Here is a 22,435-nt window from a genome sequence, read left to right as displayed (position 1 = left end):
CCCTCCATGCCCCTGGGTGCCTGATCATTGCAGATGCAGCTGGTATCCTTGGCGGTGCCCCAGATACCTGCCTGAGGGAGAATGGCACTCCCAACTGGCTGGTTGTGACCATGCCGACACATCCCTGTAGATGCATTCTGGGCCTGTCTGCCACCTCTCCTTGGCCCTCCATACTCTGTCCCCAGCCGGTGGACATGTTGGCCTGAGGAGTCCCTAATTGTTGTCCCTAGTGGCATTATAAGTTGAAAGCTGGGGCTAAGAGGAAAAGTGAGCACTGTTAGGACTGATACAGACCCTCGCTCTGTAGACCCCCAGGTATTCTGGCTTCTCCAGCCTGGGTGCTCTAGGATTTCTGGTTGGCAGAACAAGAAGGGGCCTTTGAGGGGCTTTCCACTGCTGCCTCTGTGATGGAGGAGGGAAGGGCAGGGCAGAAAAGGGTTTCTGGACAGACTGAAGTCAACTGAAGATGAATGAAGCTCAGGAAGTCCTGGGCCCACCTCTGTGACCCTGACAGCTCATCATTCCCTTGGCCCATCTGGCCACCCCAGTTAGAATCATCTGCCTCCCTTTCTTAGAATGAGGTAAAAAGAGACTGAAGAAAATCTCCTCTTCCACCTAATTGCCCTTAGGAGATAGTTCATGCTGAAGCATGCAATGGAAAGAGAATAGACTTTGGGTAGAACTTCCCAAAGGGCACTGAATGAGAGCCAAAGATGAGGAGGATGGATGGGAGGCAGTTTAGCTCTAGGCCATGAGCTCAGACTCTGGAGTCAGATAGATGAAGGCTGGGATCCCAGCACCAGTACTCCTTTGCTATGTGGTTTGGGGCAAGTTGCTTCACCTGTGTGAGGTTCAGTTTCCTCATCTGTAACTCGAGGTTATTCCCAGTGCTGCATCCCAGAATTCAAAGAGGTATTATAGGCAGAGTTGCTGGCCCATTATAAACATTCAGTAAATAGTAATTTCCTGGTGTTCCTCCTCCTCATCACTGTGAATGACTGAATGGGGGACCACCCTCCACAGAGGAAGGGGCGTGTGTGAGGAAACCTCTTGAGCTTGGCCCACCTGGGTCTGGACCTCTGGGGCTGCCACTCAGGCTGGTGAGAGGAAGGAAGGAAGAAGGGGCTCTGCAGTCTCCACTGGTCTTCTGTGCCCCTGTGTCTGTCTGCTTCTCTCCCCTCCCAGCCTGGACCCCATCCCCACTCAGGAAGCCCTCTGGGGCTGGAGACATCAGTGAGCATTCTTGATTTCTTCCCCAGTCAATGTCCCAACATCTGGGTATGACAGCTGTTTCTCCCTGGGATGTCCGCATGTTGGGTAATCGGTGGGAAAATTGGAACCATGAGATTGGCAGGGGGCTCTGGGAACGCTTGCAGCCAGGCGTGATGTGCGTACGGATAGGTCTGAGCCAGCTAAGTGACGGCTGTGAGGAGTGGGTCCCCAGGCCACAGTGTCCCCAGGCAGGAAGGTCTTAGTGCTGCCTGCCCTGGGTGAAGGCAGTAGAGAGGTGTTGCAGCCCCATGGAGACAGAGCAGATTTAGAGAGGACTTCCTGCAGGGTGAGGGAAAGGCAGGATGGACAACTGGGGGGACTCTCCAACCTGATGGTTGGAAATTGGGCGTGGGGCAGGAGCTAGGGGGCGGCTTCAGGCGGGTCTGGGCCAGGTGTGTTTTTCTGCCCAGCCCATCGCAGTGTGAGTGTGTGAGCGTCTGTCAGCGTGTGGTGCCTGCCTCCTCCATGTGTGCTGAGGGGGACTTCCTCAGGGTTAGGGGTGAGTGGAGCAGATGGGGACCTCTGGGGCTGGAGAGAGGGTGGGCAATAGGGCCACCATGACAGGCTCTTCCAAAGCCAGAACTCACTGGCTTTCCAGGATGGGGTGACCTTCGATGGGCCTTCCAAGGTGCTATCACTTGGGATCTTGCATGGGCACCCCAGAAAGGTCTGCCCTGTTTCTGGGAGAAGAACCAGGCCTGGCTCATTGACTGTCTGTCCTGGGGACTCCATTCTGGGGACCCCATGTCTTCCGTGTTGTCTTGCTGTCTGTCCTCCTGTCTGTCTTCCACTGATGTCTCTGCCCCTCAGTCCCTGCTCTTCTTCCAAGACCCAGTCTCTATCCTGCTGCCCCCAAGACCCTGGTGACCCCAAAGGGACAGCTCCTAAGGCTCTGCCTTGCTTTGTCCCTGGTCCCTCCAGGGCCTCTGGCCCTGCCCTACCACTTTGAGAGCCCTGCCCCTGCCCCTGCTCTCCCCAGCTGCTCGAGGGGCCTGTCTGGGCGCTCATTCACGACTCTCCTCCTTTCCTGTCCCTCACCCAGGGCTCCAGCGAGCGGCGGGAGGGAAGCCTCCAGGACTGTGTTCCCTCTGTTTAAAGTCTCCAGGTTAGTAAGCAGGAGGGAGCCCCGCGTCCTTAGTCAGACCCCTCCCCAGCCTGGAGGGCCCGCGACGGGGGAGGGGCTGTCCCTGGTGGGCCAAGGCCTTTGCCAGGGGAGGGGACAGCAGATACCCAGCTCTGGGGAGGGCGCCTTGCCTGGCAGAAATTGTGTCTATGTGTGCATGTGAGTGTGCGCGCGCCAGCACGTGGGCGTGTACATGTGTGTGCGGGCGGCACAGCCTCCTTGTAATGCGGGCTGGGAACGGGCTAGAGGCACTGGCTGACCCTCCCAGGAGGGGCGGACACCTGGGGAGAGGGATCCAGGCAAGAGGCCTCCGCGGAGATGGAGGTGGGCGCCCTCCGACCTTGACGGGGGCTAGCCAGGGTCTGGCCTGCTGAGATCCACGGCCGAGTCTGTTTTGCCAGGGGCCATACAGACTCGGCCGTGGATCTCAGCACTGGCTGACCTGGGCTCGCCTTTCACCAGCCGGATCGCTGGCTCCTTGCTCATGCGGCAAATCGCGAACCACCTTCTCTGTGCAGCGCGGGCCAGGCTCAGAGGCCACTGGTGATCAAGACAGAGACGGTCCCCATACCTTGCTTCCCCGGTGAGCACAGGTGATGCAGGGCTCAGCTGAGCAGCTGCTGTGGCCCGGCCAGCTGACTACAGGACACCTGTCACCTCCTGGGGGAGGTGACCCTATGTCCACTGTTGCCATATTGGTGCCTGCTCCTCCTGCTGGCAGCTCCTTTGTTTATGTCCCTGTAGAGTATCCCCCAACCTGTCCCTCTGGTTGTGACTCCACCAAGCAAGCAGTGACTCCAAGTGGCTCCAAGTGCCTGGCGACCCTGGCATTTGCAGGCAGCACTGTTAGGCTACTGCGGAGGCTGCTTCCGAGGGCATCTAGCACCTAGGCTGGGGAGGGATATGGGGAGAGAGCCCCCCACTGCCCGTGTGGGATCAACAGCACAGAGCAGAGTGAATCAGTGATATTCACATCCCCACTGAAGCCATCTCCCAGCTGTGTGGCCTGGGACCAGCCGCTTTCCCTCTCTGAGCCTCATTGTTCTTGCCTGTGGAACAGGGGGATTGTTGAGAAGAGTAAAGGAAAGCAGTGCTGGGCACCCGGCCTGCTGCAGGGCTGCCTGATGCTGGCTCCCTTCCTGTCCCCACCCTGCTCAGGTGGCCAGTCGGTGTCCTGGGCACTATCTGGGAGCTGCCTGCCCCCTCCTGCCTGGAGCGTCCTCAGGCCCCAGCTTCTAGCCCTCTGCCGCTCTGAGCTGAGGTTCAGCCCCAACCCGGGCGGACAGCCTGGGGAGGCCGCCCTCCTTGCCACTGTGGCTGCCGCCGCCTTGATAGCTTTTTAATAACTTTGCTCTGAGACAATCTGCAGAGCGCTCGCTCGTTTGTCTGCCTCTTAATTAAAATTACCGTTTTCCTAAAAGAGCAAGGACGCCGCTCCCTCCACCGTCCTGGACGCCGCGGGAGAGGGAGAGGGCGGAGCCGTCCTCCCCGCCCCTCCGGGTCTCAGGGCCACCTGCCTTCCCTACACAAAGGCTCCGCCTACGGGGTGGGCTGCGGGCAGGGAGCTGGGAGGAGGCCGGGCCTCCAGCAGAGGCCCACTCCCGTTCTCCTTCTCCCGGCTCTTCTGGAATACCTCGAGGACAGGGGGCCCAGGACCCTCCAGGCTGGTTCTACATCTATAAGAAGGTGGAGCAATGCCAGCCTGGCTTTGCCACCCAGAGTGGAACGAGATCTGGATGCATTCTGGAACCGTCCGGGGGAGGATTGTTAGAGAGCCCAGTGGGGGTGCGAGTGGTCTGGGGCAGAGGCCGCCACCGCGCTGGGCAGACAGTGGGCTCAGCCCCTCGCTGTTGACCTGCATTCAGAAGAGACCCGAGCTTCCTCCGTGGGCTGTGGGTGCTCCTTTAGTCATTTGGAGTTTTGGAAGAGTCACTGATCATCAGGAAAATGCTAACGCCCAGCCGAGTGGAGCGCCGCCTGGGGCCCTGGGCTGGATTCGCCATCACAGCTGAACCATGGGCTCCAGGCTGTGGACTCTTTCACTGGGGAGGAGGCAGAGGCGCCCACGCAGAGGGCTAAGCAATAGTCTAAGGCCAGACAGATACCGCCAGGCTCCAGGGCAGCTTATGCCCTATGTCCTCTCCTTCCATCCTGCCTTCCTCCCGAAGTCTTTCTTAGGTCTAGCCCCAGTCCCTCATGCTGCATACAAGATGCCTTTGCCTCACTTCTTCCTGCAAGTGAGGTTCCTCTGTGGTCCCTGCCACTAAGAGCTGGCTCAGGTTCAGGCCCACCTTCTCCTCCCAACCCTGCTCCTTCTGAGATGTCTTTACTGGACCAGGTCGGGCTTCAGCAGCTTCATTAGCCTTGGCCCTGTGGCTCCTCTTCCAGGACTATGCCCAGCCCACGTATTGCTCACATAGTCATTCAGCAAACAGTTAGTCCACACCTACTGCCTACTGTGTGCCTGGCCATGTGGGAATCTGAGATCATGAAGCAGAGTTTAGCAGGGGGCACTGTGCTGCCTCCTTTATCCTGCCCCGCCCTCAGCCACCTTCCCCCATCACCTCTGGTCTCCCCTCTCTGAACCCCTAGAGCCCTGTCTAATCTCTTCCTGTGATCTGCCTTGAACAGTCGGTTCTCTATATATCCAGCCTGCTAGTTTACCTTTTTTTTTTGTACGGGGGATTGAACCCAGGGTGCTAACTACTGAGCCACATCCCCAGGCCCCCCCCCCCTTTTTAGTTGCAATTGGACACAATACCTTTATTTATTTATTTTTATATGGTGCCGAGGATGAACCCAGGGCCTCGCACATGCTAGGCGAGCGCTCTACCGCTGGGCCCCAGCCCCAGCCCCCCCAGCCCTTTTATTTTTTTATTTAGAGACAAAATCTCGCTGAGTTGCTGAGGTTGGCCTCGAACCTGCAATCCTCCTGCCTCAGCCTCTCCAGCTGCCTACTGGTTTGCTTTTGCTCTTGGAGGCAGCAAACACACTGCCTTGGAGGGCAGGACATGAGCAAGACAGTGGATGCGGACCACAGGGAACAGTGGGGACTGTGGCAAGGAGAGGTGCATGTGTGCTTCTTGTAGACACTAAAACCCAAAGAAACAACAACAATAACAAAACACCACCCAAACCAACAAGATGCCTGAGCCACAGTGTGGCCATCGACCTTGTCCCCGCCACTGCCTGGCACATGGTGAATGTGTTCTGATTGTTAAATGACTATGTGACTGTAATGACCAGGCACTGGGCTAGGAGATACCTGATCGACCTTATTTCCTGTGCATTATTTCCCCGTTTTGCCACTGAGGAAACAGATCAAATGACTTGTTCAAGGTCACACATGGGAGGTGGCAGACTTCGACTTGAGCCTCGGCTTGCTTTGTCCTTCTGCCTGCTGTTTGGTCATGGGTGTGTGTCCATGTGACACATGACATCTGTGTCTGCCCTAAGTGACAGGGAGCCCTTGGGTGGCCAGGGCCACTCAGCTGATGTGCATTGCTTGCCCACGAGGTGGGAAGGTTGGGAGGTGAGGGCCAGGAGGCAGGAAGGGAGCAGGGGCCCCTCGCCTGAGTCCACCCCTCCTCCTCAGCCTCTGGTCCTGTACCAACAGCCTGGGGACAGCGTGGTGACAGGTGCCGAGCTGCAGAGATGACAGCGTGCTGATTCCCCCATAATTACTGTCTGATGAGATGCCAGAATTAGCCACTGCGCAAGCATGGGGCGCAGACAGGGGGCACAGTGCAGGCAAGCAGCTGGGGGAGGGGAGCTTCTCCTTCCAAGCCTGGGGCCTTCTGTCAGTAGGGTAGCAGTGGGGAGAAGGAAGTAGGTTAGCAAGGAGGAAGTACTGTGTGGTTAATATGCATCAGTTCTTATGTGGTTGTGGCTTCTCCATCCTCATGGTGGCAGGGCCTGTCCCTGAGGTGGCTGGCTGTTGGACAGGTCATCCAGGGCCTCAGGCCACTGGCCAGAGAATTATAGACAAAGCAGCTACTCACTCAGACTTCCAGACTCACCCTTTGGTGTCTGGATATTGGTTCTGCCTTGCTGGGCTGTGAGGGGCATAGGGGACGAGAGTCGGTCCCTCTAGTCACATGAGCAAGCCCAGGTGCCGGGGCGGGGGTGGCAGATGGAAAAGCCTACAAGGAGCTCTAAGTTTTAGCTGCTGTGGTGGGGAAAGGCGTCCGTCTCCGGCAGGAGAATCAAGCTGGACACTGAGGTCCAAGGCTGGGGAGGCCTGAGGCAGGAGCAGGGGCCGGGAAGGCTGGTCTGGGAGCCGTGGAGCAGCTGCTCGTGCCCTGGACGTGTTCCTGGCCACTGTGTGGGAGCAGAGGGGTCTGGGAAAGGCAGCTTACTAGAAAAAGCAGGAAGGAGTCATCTGCTGGGCTCCTGAGACCTTGTCAGGCCCATAGAGCGGCTCTGAAGGCCACCCAAAGAGAGGGGTGGTGACAACATGGGACTTGCCAATCAAGGCCAGGTAGAAGGTCAAGGCTCTGGAGGCCAGGACACAGGAGGGAGCTGACTGCTGGGCGCCTGCCCTCCCCCAGCATTGAGCCCCATCTCCCTAAAGAGGTTGGGTAAGGGCTGTGTGTTGCTGGGACAGGATGGTCCCTTCCTAGGGCGTGGGACCGACAGTGACGTGAGAAGTTCTGTCCTTATAGCTAAGACAGACTCAGGGGCAGAACCGGCATCTTCCTCGGGGCCGCGGGGTGTCGGGGAAGAAGACCATGGTTGAAGTCAGGCTCACTCACCCACTCCAGCTTCAGACAAGCTGCCCTTCCTGAGCCTCAGTCTTCTCTTCTGTGCGATGGGAGGGCAGCCTCACCTGGCAGCCGAGAGCCCCGCGATTCCTGGCTGTCCTGGGCTTGTGGAGAGGTGTCGGTTCCCTGCTGGCATCCAGTTAACCCCGGGGCAGGTTAGGCCCTTCCCTCAAGGTGGCTGAGTCTGAGAGCACTGGGGGTCTCCAGTCTTCAGCAGAGGGCAGAGCACACCGTTTAGTCCCTGCCTTCCAGCCTGCGCTCCACCTTCCATTCTGCCACTACGGGGGGGGGTGGGGGTTCAGGTTAGATAACAGAGGGAATTTCCCCTGGTTTCTGATCTGGCCCAAATTCCCAGGTGGGCCTGGACCCAGTGGCCAGGTGGGAGACTTGCCTCCTCCTTCTCCTGCCTTCTGGGAACTTGGGGCTCTCCTCCTCCCGTCCTCCAGCGCCTCTCAGGATGCTAACCTTGGCGTCCCAAGGGACAGCACATAATGGGCTGCAGACTTGGCTGCTGGCCCTCAGCTGCTGGCAGGACAGGGGAGTGATGGACACGGGGGCAGCCCTGTCCTCAGCCTCAGCCTCAGCTGGAAGCTATAGAGGAGGAACCAGGACGGGGGCACCCAGACCCAGAGGAGAATTTTGGCTTTGGCATTGCTTAAGCAGCTGTCAGAAGCGGGATGTCCTTGAAGTCCCCGGGCCCATCCTGGGACCATCCTGTGTTTCAGAACAGAATGGAAACACTTCAGCAAGGAAGCCCCGAACTTGGCCAAGTAGGCGAGGGCCCCAGGAAAGTGCCTCCGTGACATCCCCACTGTCCTCCACCCAAGCTGGACACTCGAGGGAGCCCCAGCTGGGCCGCAACCTCTCTGGGGGACTTGGGTGCACTTGGTGTGTGTGCCTGGATAAGGTGCCCTGTTGGCCCAGGTGACTCCTGTCACCTGAAGTCTAAGATGGCCTCAGAGTGGTGGGGGAGGGCGATGACCCCCGTCCTGGCTGGGCCCTGGTGTGTCCCTCTGCGTGTTGATGGAGGATGCAGGGGAGGCAGCCTGGTTGGTGGGCGAGTGCTGTGGGCACGGGTCTGACAGCAGCTGAGCAGCAGACATGCTGCCCGGGCCACTGTGCCCAGAAGCCCCAGGCATCTGTGGCTCAGGCGGCCGAGGGAGCTCTCCAGGGGTCCCAGGACAGGGACAGGGCTTTCCAGGGAGGGCTGAGCCCCATGGAGGATGGGGTCTCTTTGAGGTGGACTTTGAGGGGTCTGCAAGACTTGGTCCTCTGCCCGATATTTACGAGGCCCTTGAACACAGCGTGGACCCCACCCCACCCCAGATGGAGTGACAGATGTGGCTTCTCCCCCTGGAGACGTGCTTCTCCCGGCCCTGCACTCTGCCCCGTAGCTCTCAAGGTGTAAGTGAGGCTCTTTGGCTCACACCTGCTCTTCCAGGTGCAGCCCCTGGGGCCAGAGAGCCCCTTGGGGGAGAGGGCATTGTGGTGTCCTCTGAGTCCATGCAAGCCAGGAGGACAGGCCCCTCCCTCCCTCCCGCTGCCTCTCCAAGATGCGGAGCTGACAGGACACCTTCCCTCGGCGGTGCGCAGTGGAGACGCCAGGCAGAAGTTAGCTTGTTAACACAGCACCGTGTGGGCACTGCCAGGGCTGTTCCCAGCTTTTCCAACTCAGGCTTCAGACTGAGGGTGACATGCTCCTTTCCGCATCTCCACCCCCTCCTTTTCCAAGGAAGCCAATTAGCCAAATCTTCATTAGACGCTAAAATGCAAAAGCCCACAGTCCTGGTATGATACAACTCTGACAGCAGAGTGAAAGCAAATGAAGCTCAGGGGGAGATCAGGAAGGAACCGGCCTCCCCTCATTTCCTTGGTCGGATGCCCTGTGCAATGTGCAACCTGCATACCTGTCCATGATGGATATTTTTTTTTTTTTAACAAATGGGAGGATTGAGGCTCAGAGAGGTTCCTGACCTCCTCAAGGTCACATAACTAGTTAGTGGCAGAGCTGGGTTTGAGCAGAGCTTTCTCACCCTCAGATTCAGTGATTTTTGGTAATGCCACAGTTTTGCCTGCTGTGTGTGGGAGGGAGGAGCATAAAGAAGGGGGGCGTTTGTAGCTCTGAAATTCTGACTTGTTGGCCCTTTTAGAAAGAGGGGGGTCTTGTCTGAGTGTGTGGTCGGGTTGTTACGTGGAGACCCTGGCATCTGTGTGCTCAGCATACTGCCTCCCCAGGGCTGAGTACCCAGGGCCTTATTGGGCATGGCCCTCCAGCGTGTGTCTCTGGGCTCGGGTGCTACAGTGTGCTTGGTGACTCCGAGCTTGTTAGTCTGTGTCCTCCTGGGGCCTGGGGCCTAGAGAGGGGCTCCCCTGGCAGTTGCTTTCTGGGAAGTGGCATAGTGGAATGGAAAAGTCCTTGTTCCCAAGAGCCAGGACACCTGGGTCCCCTCTCTGGCTCTGCCTGCAGCTCCTGTGTAACCAGGCCCGTTTTGCTGCCTGGGTCTCGATTTAGCTACTGGGAAAGGCTTTTGGGGGGCCACAGAGCACAACCTGGCATCGTTGACTGTTCCCTCTCCCCACCCCCCTCCAGAGGTGGTTTCTGGGTCTCCCCCTCTTGTTCTGATCTTCAGGACCACCCAATCTGTGTAGAATGCCATCTCTACCATCAGGGAGAGCCCTCGGCTGAGGGAGGAGGCACAGGCCTAGACATGAGGAGCCCCCAATCCAGTGAAGTAAAGGAGGGCTCTGAGCTGGCCGTAGGAGGGCCCTGCCTGAGCGAGGAGGCAGGCTTTGCCCAGGGTGAGGCTCAAGTCTGATGGGGGCAGACGTGGGTCTGCACCAGGGTGTGCTCAGCCTGGGGAACTGCACTCCCTGTCCTGTGACTGCTCCCAGTCTGAGAGAGTGGACGGAGCGAGCAGGACAGTCCTGGGGTGGGGAGACTGGCAGGGGGAGCAGTGGCTGCAGCCATGCCCCCCACCCAGGGAGCCTCAAATGCTCCTCCCTGTGGAAGGCTCCAGAAGCTCTGCTGGGAGCAGAGAGGCCCAGGCTCCACCCTGACAGCCTCTCCTAGGCAGGTGAGCTCTCCTTCCTCAGCCCTGATGAGGTCCTTTAATTAGATTCCAACTCGTTTACCAACTAAGTGGCCTTCGGTGGGCTTTAAATCTGTGCAAATTGGTTTGTGTTTTTCTGTCCGCGTGAAGCTGTGGCTGGCGGCCTCCTGCCCTCCCCACCCCCTCCATATCTCCTCTGCTCCTGGCAGAACCCCTCCAGGGGTTCCCTCGTCCCCCTTCCTGTTCCACCTGTCCAGATGCCCAGCTCCCTGGAACTGGGGACAGCAGGGTCCCCGGGCCTGGGATGGAAGAGAGCGCAGGAACACAGGCTGCCGCCGCTCCCCTCAGCCCTGGGCAGGGAGTCCATGCGGTGACTCAGGTTAAAAGGCTCAGCCTCCCTGGCCTTAGGTGCCCTAGCTGGACATGCCTGCCCTAGCTCTTCCCCATGGTGACTCTGTAGCTCCATGCTGATGATGGGGACAGGGCCCAGGGATGTCACCAGCCAAGGACCCTCTATACCCTCCTGCCTTGCTCACCTTCTCTCCCCACTGCGGTGCCCACACAGTGGGCAGGGCCCATCTTGGGAGAACAGGCTCTGCTTGGCCTCTTCCTTCCTCTCCGTCTTCCCTCTCATACCTGGGGGGAGGGGCACTGCCTTCCGTGGGGACGCAATGATGACAGCTTGCCTGGCCTTGCCTTCCCCTGACTCCTGTCACCTGGAGTCACCTTTATCATCTAACCTCCCCTATGCTTTCAGCTCCGTTACTTAGAGGCCCTCCCCAAAGACCCCATCCCAAGACCCCTCGTCATTCCTCTGTCCTCCCCCCCACACCAGACAGGCTCTCTTGAGGTGGCCTGATACTGGGGGGTGGGGTGGGAGAGTGGTTTACTGGGTTGGCAGGGAACAGGGAGGTCCTGGGTACAGGTCTGGGGGTCCCTGGCTGGAGCCAAGCTGAGCCCCTGTTTCTGATACCCAGTCCAGTGGCCTCCCTCCCTCCAAAGTCCTCCCCCCAGCCCTGCCCAGGCCTCTGTGGCTCTGGCTGGAGTGACAGGGAGACTCAACAGGGCGCTGGGCATTAGCAATTTGGGGGGATATTACACAGGAATGTTTACAGGAAGGCAATTGCCCGGAAAATGACTTTGGTTGCTGTGGTATGGGGCGGAAAAGCTGGTTTTAGAAAACAGACACAGATGGGCTTCTGCTCCAAAGACCCACAGACAGACAGTGGGGTGTGGGGCACGGGCACAGAGGGAAAACAGCCGGGCACCCAAAGACAGAGGCCAGGTTTTTTGCTAGGTGGGCAGGGGCAGGCTTCCCAGGGCCTCAGCCAGGCTAGAGACAGATCCATCCCTGGCTGACCTTTGTCCTCTGGCCTCTCACCTCCAGGCACAGTGTGCTTCCTGCTGCATTAGGTGTCAGCAGGATGGAGTCATCAGGTAGAATTGATGGTGGCAGCGCCTCGGGCCTCCTCCAGGGCACCTTGGGCTCCTCTTGCTTTGGCTGCAGAGGGGGGACTGAGGGAACCTCGTGCTGCAGGTGTTTGCCCGTGTGTGTGGCAAGGCGCTCAGGGTCAGAGGCAGGCCCTGTATGCTTCTACCAATTTCTGTGAGCACTTCCCCTCACCCTGCCTAGTTCTGGAGGCCCTGGGGGAGAGAGAGCTTTTTGCCCTTCCTCTTGCCAGGCCTGCAGCCTGCCTCTGCCCAGGCAGTGGATCCGAGGCACACATGTGACAGCCTTGCCTGGCCTCTTGATCTCTCCAGGGAGAGGGAGACAGGGTCCTGAGCTGGGGGCCTGGTGAGGCCTGCCCCAATGGCCCCCAGAGTCCTTTGCGCTCTCTCTGCCGAGGCTTAGGGTTTTGCTTTTCCCTCTAATTTCCCCCTTTGTCTCCCTTCCGCCTTCTCCCCCACCCTCCTCTCTCCCCATTCTCTTCCTCTGATGATGATGTCATGTGTGAATGCTGCCCAGCAGCAGCCAGAGGACAGACTAGACGGTGACATTCAGGGTGAAGACGCCAGGTGGGGATGGGTCCAACGGCTTATGAGATGGTGTCACTAAGATGTTGCGATCTTAATTTTTATAATGAGTTACAGTGATCTCATGTAAAAGAAAGCTGTGGAGGATAAAAATAAGTCAGGCCCATAAATAAACGTGGAATTTGGAATTGTCGGAACAAATAACTGTCGCTCTCTTCTCCAGCACCTGCGCCTTTATTTTCAGCTGGCCACTGGGGGGAGCCCACTGCTTCCTGGTCACCCCAGCCTCCCCCATTTTCACCTTCCTTGATTTACCAGGCTGAGCAGAGCGGGACAGAGTTCCCCCTCCCCATCTTCTGCTTTCCCTCATTGTAATGTTCAGTTTCGCCAGTCCCTAGCATCTTCCCTTGACTCTGATTCAAGATTCAATAATTAAGCTAGGCATGATGGCATAAACCTGTAATCCCTGCAATAAGGAGGCTGAGGCAGGAGGATTGCAAGTTCAAAGCCAGCTTCAGCAATTTAGTGAGGCTCTAATCACCTTAGCGAGACCTGTCTCAAAATAGAACATGAAAAGGACTGAGGATGTGGCTCGGTGGTTAAGTACCCCTGGGTTCAATCCCTCGTACAAAAAAAAAAAAAAAAAGAATTAGAGTAGGCCTTGACTGTGAAGGGCCCTTGGAGAGAAGGGAGACCTGCAGCCTCCATACCTCCCTGGCTCCCCTAATCTGCATTAATCTGCATCCCTTGGTGGGGGGCTTCATTCCCATACCAACTCCCCCAGCACACCCCAGTTCTGCTTCCCTCACCCTAGAGTTCCCTGGCTCAGGGTCCTTCAGCCCCCATATCCCTCCCAGTAGAACCTGCCCTGGTCCCCCAGCAGGGCCCCACCACTGAACAGAAAGTATCGATTGGCCCAGGGCCGCCAGCCTGCAGCCTGCTGCTTGCTATATTGGAATCGATCTTCCTGGCGTTTCCTGGGCTGCTCAGTCTCGGGAGGGTTAGGGCTGCTTGAGAACTTGTGGTGGCTGGAACAGGCTCAGGGGTAATCGGGAGGTCATCCTGCCAGGACCCATACACCACAGGTCAGGAATATCTTTCATTGACAACAATGTCCTTGCTTCTCCATTCTCTTCCACTGAACTTCCCACTCAGTGTGTGGGACAGGATTTGGAGTTAACATCCCCATTTTACAGATTAAGATCTGGGGCTCCCTAGGGGAGATTTGCTGACTGAATGGATAACTAAATGAGTGGCTAGCCTGGGGTGGCTGGAGGACGGAGGTGACTAAACCCAGGTGCCTCTCTGGCAGGGCTTTTTTCTCCCAGTGCTCTGACTTGAGGTGCTTGGGAGGCCCCAGGAGATGAAGTCATGTCTGAGTTTTCAGGGTTGCCTGGAGGCCAGCAGTGGAACCTCTCTCCTAAGGGCATCCAGATGGCTCCCCCACCAGGAGCCCCGCTGGTCCTCCCAGCTCCACTGGGCCCTGCAGAAAGAAGTTGAGTGTGTACGGGGTGGGGAGCCAGGACAACTGAGGTACTCAGATGCTCCAGCTTCTTTTTGTTAAACAAAGCCAAGAATCTCGAAAGTTCTTAAATTGATTCTAAAGCATTTCAAACCAAAGTCCCTCCTTGCTGCTGCCCCTTGGAGTTAGCAGGTTGTCTCTCCAGCTCCCTCCCCATCTCCCACCCCCCAGAGTCTGCACTGTCCCCTCAATGCCAGGGGCGGGCGAGCCCTGGCCTCTAGAGGTGGTGAGACTCATCCTGCTCCCGTCTCAGTTCAGGCCTGCTCAGCGTATCCTTCCCCACTACCTAGCCCTTCCCCAGAAAGATGAGATTGTGGTCACAAAGCACAGCCTGGGGCTCCCACTCTGCCCCCTCTCTGCCTGCTCTGGGATCACTCTGCCATCATCTGCCTGGAAGAGCCAGATGAGTCTTGGGGGTCCCCCACAGTCACTGCCCGTCTCAGACAGATACTCTGCTTGCCCACTCCAGACGTGTCCCCCAAGATCCCCCCAGGAGGTAGAGAAGGAAGGGCATGAAGGAGGACAGGGAGGAGATAAAGGTCTCTTCTGGGGCCAGGAGGCTAGCAGCTAGAAGAGGGAATTTAGAAACCTGTAGCCGCAGCTATGTATGTTCAGAACCCAAGGAAGGCAGAGGAACAAGGCTGGCTGTCACAAGGGGAGGTGTCTTGGCTCGGGCAGGGCTAGGGCTGAACTCCAGAACGGGTTCCAGGATCTCTTCCATATCAGGGAGCCGTTGGCATTGTATTAACTCAATATAGTTTTTATTAACTCACTTTAAACTTAAATGCTTTTACTTAGAGGAAACCTTATCTCACTGCGATCACAAAGGAACAGTATCTATGAAACCAGTAGTTGGACCTTCTCATTGGGATTTTTTTCCCTAATCCTTATAAAAATAAAGGTACAATTATTACAGTATAAAGCAATGTTCCTCTCAAAGTCATCTCTGTACCTGGACCTCACTAGGGGAGCACAGCAGGGGACAGTGATTGTGGTGTGACGGATGAAGGATCCCTTAGGAAGGGAGGGGGTGACCCTGATGCCTAGCATCTGGGAGACTGGTAGATAAGCAAGGAAGCCCACCCTGCTCTGGGCCATGCACCCTCAATACAACTGTCATCTGCAAAGGGAAGTGTGGCGTGCCAACCTAAGACACTGGTATCAAATTTGGCCTCTACCACTCACTGCAGCTTTGGGCTTGTCACCAGACCTCTGAGTCTCTATAGCCATCTCTGAAACGACCACAGTAACACCCATCTAACGAGGGAGATAGGGGCTCTTGGGCCATGATAATGGTGGGGAGGCCCTGGTAGGCTGCGGATCTCCGTGCCGGCAGGAGATGCTCTTCCCATGGTTTTGGTGGGAGTTTCTGGATCCTCTCAGGCTGTGAGCTCCAGATGTACATGCCTTAGCCACGGCCAGGGGAGGAGTGTGTGTGTGTCTGACTCAGTGGCCTGGGTGGCTTTTCTTAAAATGCGGCTAAATTCCCCTTTTCCTCCTGTGGTTGGCAGAGGGTAACCGAGGCTTGGCCGCAGGCCTGATGAACACTGGATGCATGGAGGGAGGCGGGGCACTGGTGAATCTGGCCGAGTCCCAGAATTCCCAGCCTCAGCCCTTTTTGCCCTAGTTGGCACTTAGAGAAGTCCCCCTACCCCAATCAGGCAGTGTGGGGACAATCAGGCCTGCAGGGCCTGAGTCCCTAGTCCTAGGCTACACTTGGAAGGGGTGCTGCTTTAGGGTGGTGGGTTGCGGGGATGGGTGGGTGCTGGGGAGGTTGCTTATTTCCCAATGGGGATGATTTCTGGGAGAGAGAAAGGGCAGAACTCTGTTGTATGCCCAGGAATATGGCTGAGCGTGGGGTGAGGACAACTTCTGGAACCTCTAGCCATGGGTCATGTGAGCTCAAGGGTAGGGAACAGCAGGGCAGGAGAGGCCAGGAGCTCAGGTCTGGTGGGCATCTGGGAAGGGATTCAGAGTTCTGCATGGGGACCTCAACCCCCGGCCTTCTCTTTGTTTCTTGCTTCTGTACTGTCCTTTGTCCCCTGTGCGTCTCTTATGGGTCTTGAGATTGTGTGTGTGTTGGGAGGAGAGACTGAAAAAGTGGTGGGGTAGGGGACTGAGCTGTTCTGTCTGCTTTCTTTTTTCTTTAAGTTTGTCCCAAATCCATCTCTCGCTGTTCTCTCTGTGCCAGCCTCTCCTGTCTGTCTATCTGTTTGTCTCTGGGAAGGGAGGGAAATGGGGGTCCCTCTGTCCCAGACCTTGGGCCTCCATCCCCTTGGGAAGCCCTCACTCCCCAATGTATCCCAGTCCTGGCCATTTTTACAGGCAGCCCCAACCTTGAGGATACTCTGTCCTGGATATGCAGGTCTGAAGGAGAAGGCTAGAGCCTCCAGCCTCTCCTTAGAGGACGCTCTAGAAAGGTGCACCGCGCAGGCTCCGTTTTACATCTTTCAGGAGCATAGAAAAGCCACCTCCTCCTTTTCCTGCTCCTGTGTACACCAGCTTTAGAAAGGGGAAGGGGTGTGTGACCAGAAAGGTGTCCCACCTTTTGCCCCACTCCTCATGCTTTGGTCTCAAGGACAGCACCTCCCACTGTCATTATCGCCCCAGCCTCAGGAGGAGGAACACGAAGTTGCTTCCTGGCCTTGCTCCCCACCCACACCTCGCTAAGTGAACTTTCCACCTGGTCTACCCTCCCTTAGTACCCCACGGGGGGACCGGCAACTCTGAACACACCCCAGAAGCCTTTCTGTCCCTAAGCTTAGGCCGGCTGCGACCCGCCCCGCAGGGACCCCCGGTGGGGGTGGCAGCCCCAGGCCAGGCACGCCGTGACCCCGCTGCGCCCCTCTCCCCTCTCGCAGATCCGGAGCGGAGCAGCCCCCCCATGCTGTCTGCGGACGATGCCGAGTACCCGCGGGAGTACCGGACCCTGGGGGGAGGGGGCGGCGGGGGCGGCGGGGGCCGGCGCTTCTCCAACGTGGGGCTGGTGCACACGTCGGAGCGGCGGCACACGGTGATCGCCGCCCAGAGCCTGGAGGCTCTCAGCGGGCTCCAGAAGGCGGACGCCGATCGCAAGCGTGATGCCTTCATGGACCACCTGAAGAGCAAGTACCCCCAGCACGCCCTGGCCCTCCGAGGCCAGCAGGACAGGATGCGCGAGCAGGTGAGTGGGAGCCCTGCGGGCTGGGGCGGCGGGCGGGGAGGGAGGCTGACCGGTGCTCCCGTGCCCCAGGCTCAATCCAAATGAGAGGCGTCTGCGGCAGATGGGAGGCGGGAGGGCAGAGCTGGGGAACTGTCTCCCCAGGGCAGTGGCCCTGGCTGGCCTTTTCTGGAGCCTGGGGAAGCGGATTGGGGGCTCAGCTGTGGTGGCATTTGGAGCACGGATTGAGTAGAGAGAACCCAGCCTTTTCACCTCAGGCTGTTTGGGCAGAAGGGCAGGAAGGTGTGCCTTGGAGGCCGAGCAGTGGCTGGGAGGAAGGGAAGGGACAGCCATGGGGACTGAGGCTTCTGAGCCCAAGGGTCTGCCCAGTGGTGGAGTTGGAATGTTTGGCTTTGGCACCCCCAGTGGGCCCTAAGAGGTGGGGTCTGTGAATTCTCAGCAGGGTGGATCTGATGTGTCCACACTCCCTTCAAGAATAGAGCCCCAACTGGGGTCTTTTACCTCTTCCTCCCTGATTCATCCCAAGACTCACTGAGTGATTCTGAGCTAGAGGTCTCTCTCTGTGTTGCTTTGTTTGTTTCCTGCTTACAGAGGGAGTTGGGGCCTTTGCCTCCGCCTCTGGACTGGACGTTTTCCTTCCATTTGGGGTGGGGCGCATGCATGCTAGGCCAGGGCTCCATCACCAAGCTACGCCCCAGGCCCAACGCTTCCCTTTTCAACCTTCCCCCAATCCTTGGGTTCCCGACTGCACCCCTCCACCAAGCATGAGCTTCTGATCTGTAAGAAAGTTCTTTCTTGGGACTAGTATTCTGCTTTCTGTTCTGAATTTGTGGGGTGCCTTAATGATTGCTGCACATTAGCTGCTGAGACTCAGGTATTGTCCCCTCTGGGAGAAGAGACTAAGGGATGGTGACACATCAAATTAGCATCCTTTCAGTCAATACTTGGGGAGTGTCGCTCTGTCTTGCTCTGTCTCCCTTATCCAGGTAGTACTGGGTGTGGCTGGGGAGAAGCATCCCTGTCCCTACCCTCACTGCAGGGAACAAGGACACATTGGCACATTTCTGGTACCCTGTTTGCGCCCCCTGAGGTCACCTCTAGTTCTGTCTGGCTTTTGCCTTCCCCCAGCTCCAGAGTCCTCCTGGGAGCAGGGTCAGGTTGGGATAAAGAAGAGCTACAGATGAGCATCTGGCCCTCCATGGTTGCCCTGTGTGCTCTGGCTTGGTGGGAACAGGGGCATTTGATGACAAATGGGGGGAAAGGGGAGGAAGGATGGTTAAACTTTGTATGAGGGACACAGTTCGAATGGAGAGGGTTCAGAGGAGGGGATATCAGGTGGGCAGACCTGATCAGGGAAGGCTTCCAGAAGGAAAAGCTGCTTGGAAGGAGGAAAGGGTTTGAGGAGAGGAAGAGAATGCTGTCCTTGGAGGTGCGGGGGTGGGGGGCAGTGGCATGAGCATATACCAGAGTTGGTTTGGGGAGTGGCGCAGATTTCCCCTTGGCTGGTGCCAGAGGCTCAGGGGGTTGGGGAGCTGCGGGATATACATACAAGGGAAGGCTGGAAATTGGGACCAGAGAGCGTGGTGACATGCTTGTTTTGGAATGGTGACTAGGAGGGCCCCTAGGGGGCTGGAGGCAAGGAAAGGAGAAGAGGAAGAGTATACCTGGAAGGATGAAAAGAAGGGGTGGCGATGGGAGGGGTGACTAAGCGCAAGTTGTTTGCTGCCTGGATCTAGGAGGCAATGACGGGAAAAAATAGGGTGACAGAGAGATGTTGGTGCCTTGGAGAGATCAGGAGGGTGGGGAGGAAATGTCTGGGGGGGAGGAATATAAGAGGAGTTGAGGAGTGGGTGGGGCCTTCAGGGAGGATGCCTCCAACTTCAGAGCAACCACAGCTTCAGGAGGAGACTTGTGAAGTAGGTCCTGGGACATAAGAGGGCCATCAAGGCAGAGAGAAGAGAGCCTGTGATAGTCAGGGAAGGGTACCAGGAAACTTCTGCATCCATGAGGAAGAAAAGGAAGGCCCTAGGGAGCAGCTGCTGGAAGAGGACCTGTACTTCCGAAGTCCAGATGAGTGAGTGGGGAGCAGCCAGGAGTTATGGGCCCGGAGAGGGCTAAGGACTCATTTCTCTTGGCATAGTGACGTAATGGCCAATTTCAGGGGTTAAGGAGATCGGAGATGGTGACGAACCAGAGCCCTGACCACAGACCTTCTGGGAAGGTTTAGCTGGAAATGAAGCTATCCTGGTGGTAGCTTCAAGGGGTGGCAGGCCTGGGAGACAGGATGTGGCCATGTTTAGGGGCCTCATAGGCAGCTGGCATGTTCACTGGCATGAGCAAATACCCAGGGAGTGAATCCAAGCACAACCACTCTCTGAGCATCCATTCCCTCCCTCGGAGTCTAAGTGGCCAATTCACATGTCACAGGGTGCTGGGGGCCTAAGCATGACACTGGCTCAGTGGCCCTCAGGGGAAGGGAGGTATGAAGCTGAAGATGCTGAAGCCCAGAGGGTTGTGAGGACGGGTCCCCGAGGAATCAGGTCTGGTGGCCTTGGGGTAGGAGAGGAAGTCACTTCCACTGAGTTAACAGGGAAAGGAGATGTGCTGTTGGGGCAGAGACAAGTGGGGTGAAGTTGTTCCTACTCAGTGTTCCCATGTCTGTGAGGCCTGAGGTGGCATCCTCAGGAGGAGGGAGAAGGCCAGGAGCAGCTCCCTGTGTAATATGTGGCAGGCAGGCAGGCACTGGGAGGAAGTCAGGAAGGACACAGGGATTTAGTTCAGGAATATCTGGTAGGGAAGCCCCTGCTCTGGGCTCAGGGAACCCTCCTCCCGACAGGAGAGACAAACATCCAGAAATGGCCCTGGTACTAGTTAGAGATGCAGCCAATGTAAGAGACCCTCCATCCCTCTGTGGTGTGACCTCTGTGCCCCAAGGCTTGCCCCAGCCATGCCCTTCCCTGCCCTGTCACAGCCCCAGCGGCTCCTGCCCGCTCCCCCTAATGGGGTGTCCCCCGCTTCACACACACAGGTTGGCGGCTGGACCGTGGACCCTGTGTGCCTCCTCAGCTCCCTCTGCTCCCACCTCCATGGCGACTCCGCCCCCTCCGGGGCTGGCCAGCCTGCCCAGGTGAGTCACCCACCTCCACCACCCCCAAACCCATGGCAGAGCTTGGCTTTGGGGAGGAATTTTTTCTTTTGGAGGGGGGATATCCAGAATTTTAATTTTGCAATCCTTTCTCTTTTATGTAGGACCCCCCCCCCATTTTGGGGAGACATCTATGGCCTGTACCTGCAACTCCCCTGGTTATCTAATTTCCTACAATGACCTCCCCAAACTAGCTGGTTTGGAGGAAGGAGCTTTTTGAGGGACCATGCTCAGGACTAACACACACACACACACACACACTTCTACATTCTTTCTCCTTTAAAAAGGAGAATCCCATATCCCATCTTGCTCCTTGCATTTCCAGAGGTCTCTTCTTCTCCACCCCCCTCAGGAGATCATCTTATTCCCTTATCCACACCCTACTCTTCCATTTCTGAGCACCACCAACCTTCCTCTGATGATCTACCATCAGGAAGTGCTACAGGATGTCTCTCTCCCACCCGTCTTTCTATGCTCAAGGCTTAATCTCAAGTTTTTAAGAACACTTGGGCATCTTGCCATTGGTTCTGTCCTTGTTCCCAGGTTTCTCATCAAGTCTCAGTTTCCCTGATGGGACACACTTAGGACACTAGGGCTGGGCTCCAGCTCAAGCCTGGACACTGACATGGGAGATATCTGAGGCCCAAGGGGGGATGAGGGACCAGGGAGTCCGTTGCAATAGGGAGGGGACTGCCCAGGAGGGGCTGGGCTTGAGGATGTTCAGCTTAGGAAGCTGAGGAGGGATAGTGGCCAGATCCAGTGGAGGGAAGGGGTGCCAGTTCCTCACACAGCCATGCCTCATGGAGAAGAGCAACGGGGCTTGAAAATTAAATGAAAGAAAATTGTGACCACATAGGACACAAGCCTCCAGAGCATGGCCGTCTAAGCTGAGCTAACTCCATCTAGCAACAGATTGGTGCTGGCATCACTCAGGGCACTCTGCCCACTTCCTTTCGGGTTCTCCCTCCCATCTTGGCTGAACTTTGGGGAACAGGGATGTGTCTGCTCCCAACGCTAGACAGCAAGTGAGAGACTTGTCCTGAGTGACTAAGTGTGTGGTGGAGGCCAAAGTGGGGCTTAGAAGACTTGGTGATGGGGCAGAGGACAGGTGTGACGTGCACAGGGAGGTTCTGGGTGTCTATCCCCCTCCCCAAGAGGTCCCCTGATGGAGCATCTTGGGCTGTGATAAGGTTAGGGTGACCGACAGGAGTGAGGCTGGACTTGGTAAGCTCAGTTGTCTCAGGTGGTGGAGTTCTAGTATGTCCACATCTGGAATCTGCTCTTGTGGAGAAAGGAGAGCTTGAGGGGACCTTTGCCCCAGGGCTTTGTAATTACCTGAGAAAGTGGCTGTGCACAAGATCTTGCAATCACTTGATACTTAGAATTCATCACACCCCTTATCCCCCAGAACTGAGTCTGAGGTTTGTTTTTTTTTTTTTTTTCTAAAGTGCAGGAACAGAGACATTCAGCAGAGGACCAGAGTCACACAGCAGGGCAAGATCCATCAGAGGCCAACAAGGAAATTTAGGCGTCATAGGCTTTCCAGACTGGCTAGGGATTAAATCATAGGAGAATTAAAAGGACAAGTGCACAGCTGAGACCCTGGCGAGGGGAGGCTGTGAGCTGGAAAGCGGCGGTAGGTCAGACCTTTAGGGGTGGGCACAGTGAAGAGGACCGCGGGAAGCGACTAGAGGTTAGACCAAGCCATAGCCCCTCCCCCCGCTTCCACTAGGCTGTCTAACCTCCCTTCCTCTTGCTGCAACCCGAGTCCCGGGCGGCGGACCGGCGTATCGGGTGACCGCGGCGACGCAGCCACCAGCCTCCGCCGCTCCGCGGCGGGGCTGCGCCGGCGGGGCCGCGCCAGGGGAGGGGGCCGAGAGAGGGGATGTGCACGGCGGCGCGCCGCGCCGCGCCAGGTGGAGTCGCGGTTACCGGGGCGACCAGGGCCCGGGCCGGCTCGGCGGCGGCGGCGGCTCTCGCATTGCAGCAAAGGGCACCGGCGGCGGCGGCAGCTGCGGAGGCGGCCGGGGGAGGGGAGAGCCCAGGCGGGTGGGTGTAGGGGGCGGCCCTCCCTCCCCCGCCCTAGGCGGGATCCGGGGCTGGGGCCCCGCGCATACACCTGTAGCCACAGGTAAGGGGGAGCGGCTGTGGGGCCGGGGTCGCAGCCTTGGGTTCGTCAGGGGGCGGGGACACGGAGATGGGGGTCCCGCTCTGCGGCACTCAGGGATGATCCCGGGCTGGGGAGCGCGCAGCCGTTGCGGGTTCCCAGTCTCTGAGAAACGCCCCCTCCCTTCCCCCACCGCATTAGGTGCTCTCCGCGCGGGACGGCCCCCACCCCTAAATGCGGCAGGCACCCCCTCCCCCAACCTTGGAAAGTCATGACCTTCGCGGGGTGCGCCCTGGCCCCCGGCGGTGCGGCGGATCCC

The 22,435-nt window shown here is 57.7% G+C and overlaps 1 protein-coding gene across 16 annotated transcripts in view; it reads left to right on the top strand.

Moving 5' to 3' along the window:
• The window catches only part of Srcin1 (SRC kinase signaling inhibitor 1), a 66,057-nt gene that overhangs the window by 8,597 nt on the left and 35,025 nt on the right, over window positions 1–22,435 (top strand). For 10 of the 16 annotated variants that reach the window (XM_058571567.1, XM_058571564.1, XM_058571561.1 and 7 more), the window contains exons 2-3: window positions 16,566–16,867; window positions 19,893–19,991. In XM_058571567.1, coding sequence (XP_058427550.1) covers window positions 16,589–16,867; window positions 19,893–19,991 — 378 coding nt within the window. In that variant the 5' untranslated portion in view covers window positions 16,566–16,588. Of the gene's footprint in view, window positions 1–2,314; window positions 2,378–16,565; window positions 16,868–19,892; window positions 19,992–22,019; window positions 22,141–22,435 lie in introns of those variants that run through there. The other 6 variants (XM_058571566.1, XM_058571574.1, XM_046420423.2 and 3 more) reach the window with 4 other exon arrangements.

This window comes from Marmota monax, unplaced genomic scaffold, assembly GCF_021218885.2.
Source record: "Marmota monax isolate L192 unplaced genomic scaffold, Marmota_monax_Labrador192_F-V1.1 WCK01_AAM20220418_F8-fsc00064, whole genome shotgun sequence".
Taxonomy (NCBI): Eukaryota; Metazoa; Chordata; class Mammalia; order Rodentia; family Sciuridae; genus Marmota; species Marmota monax.
Note: the sequence above shows the minus strand (reverse complement) of the source record. Positions and strands in the feature narration are given on the sequence as shown.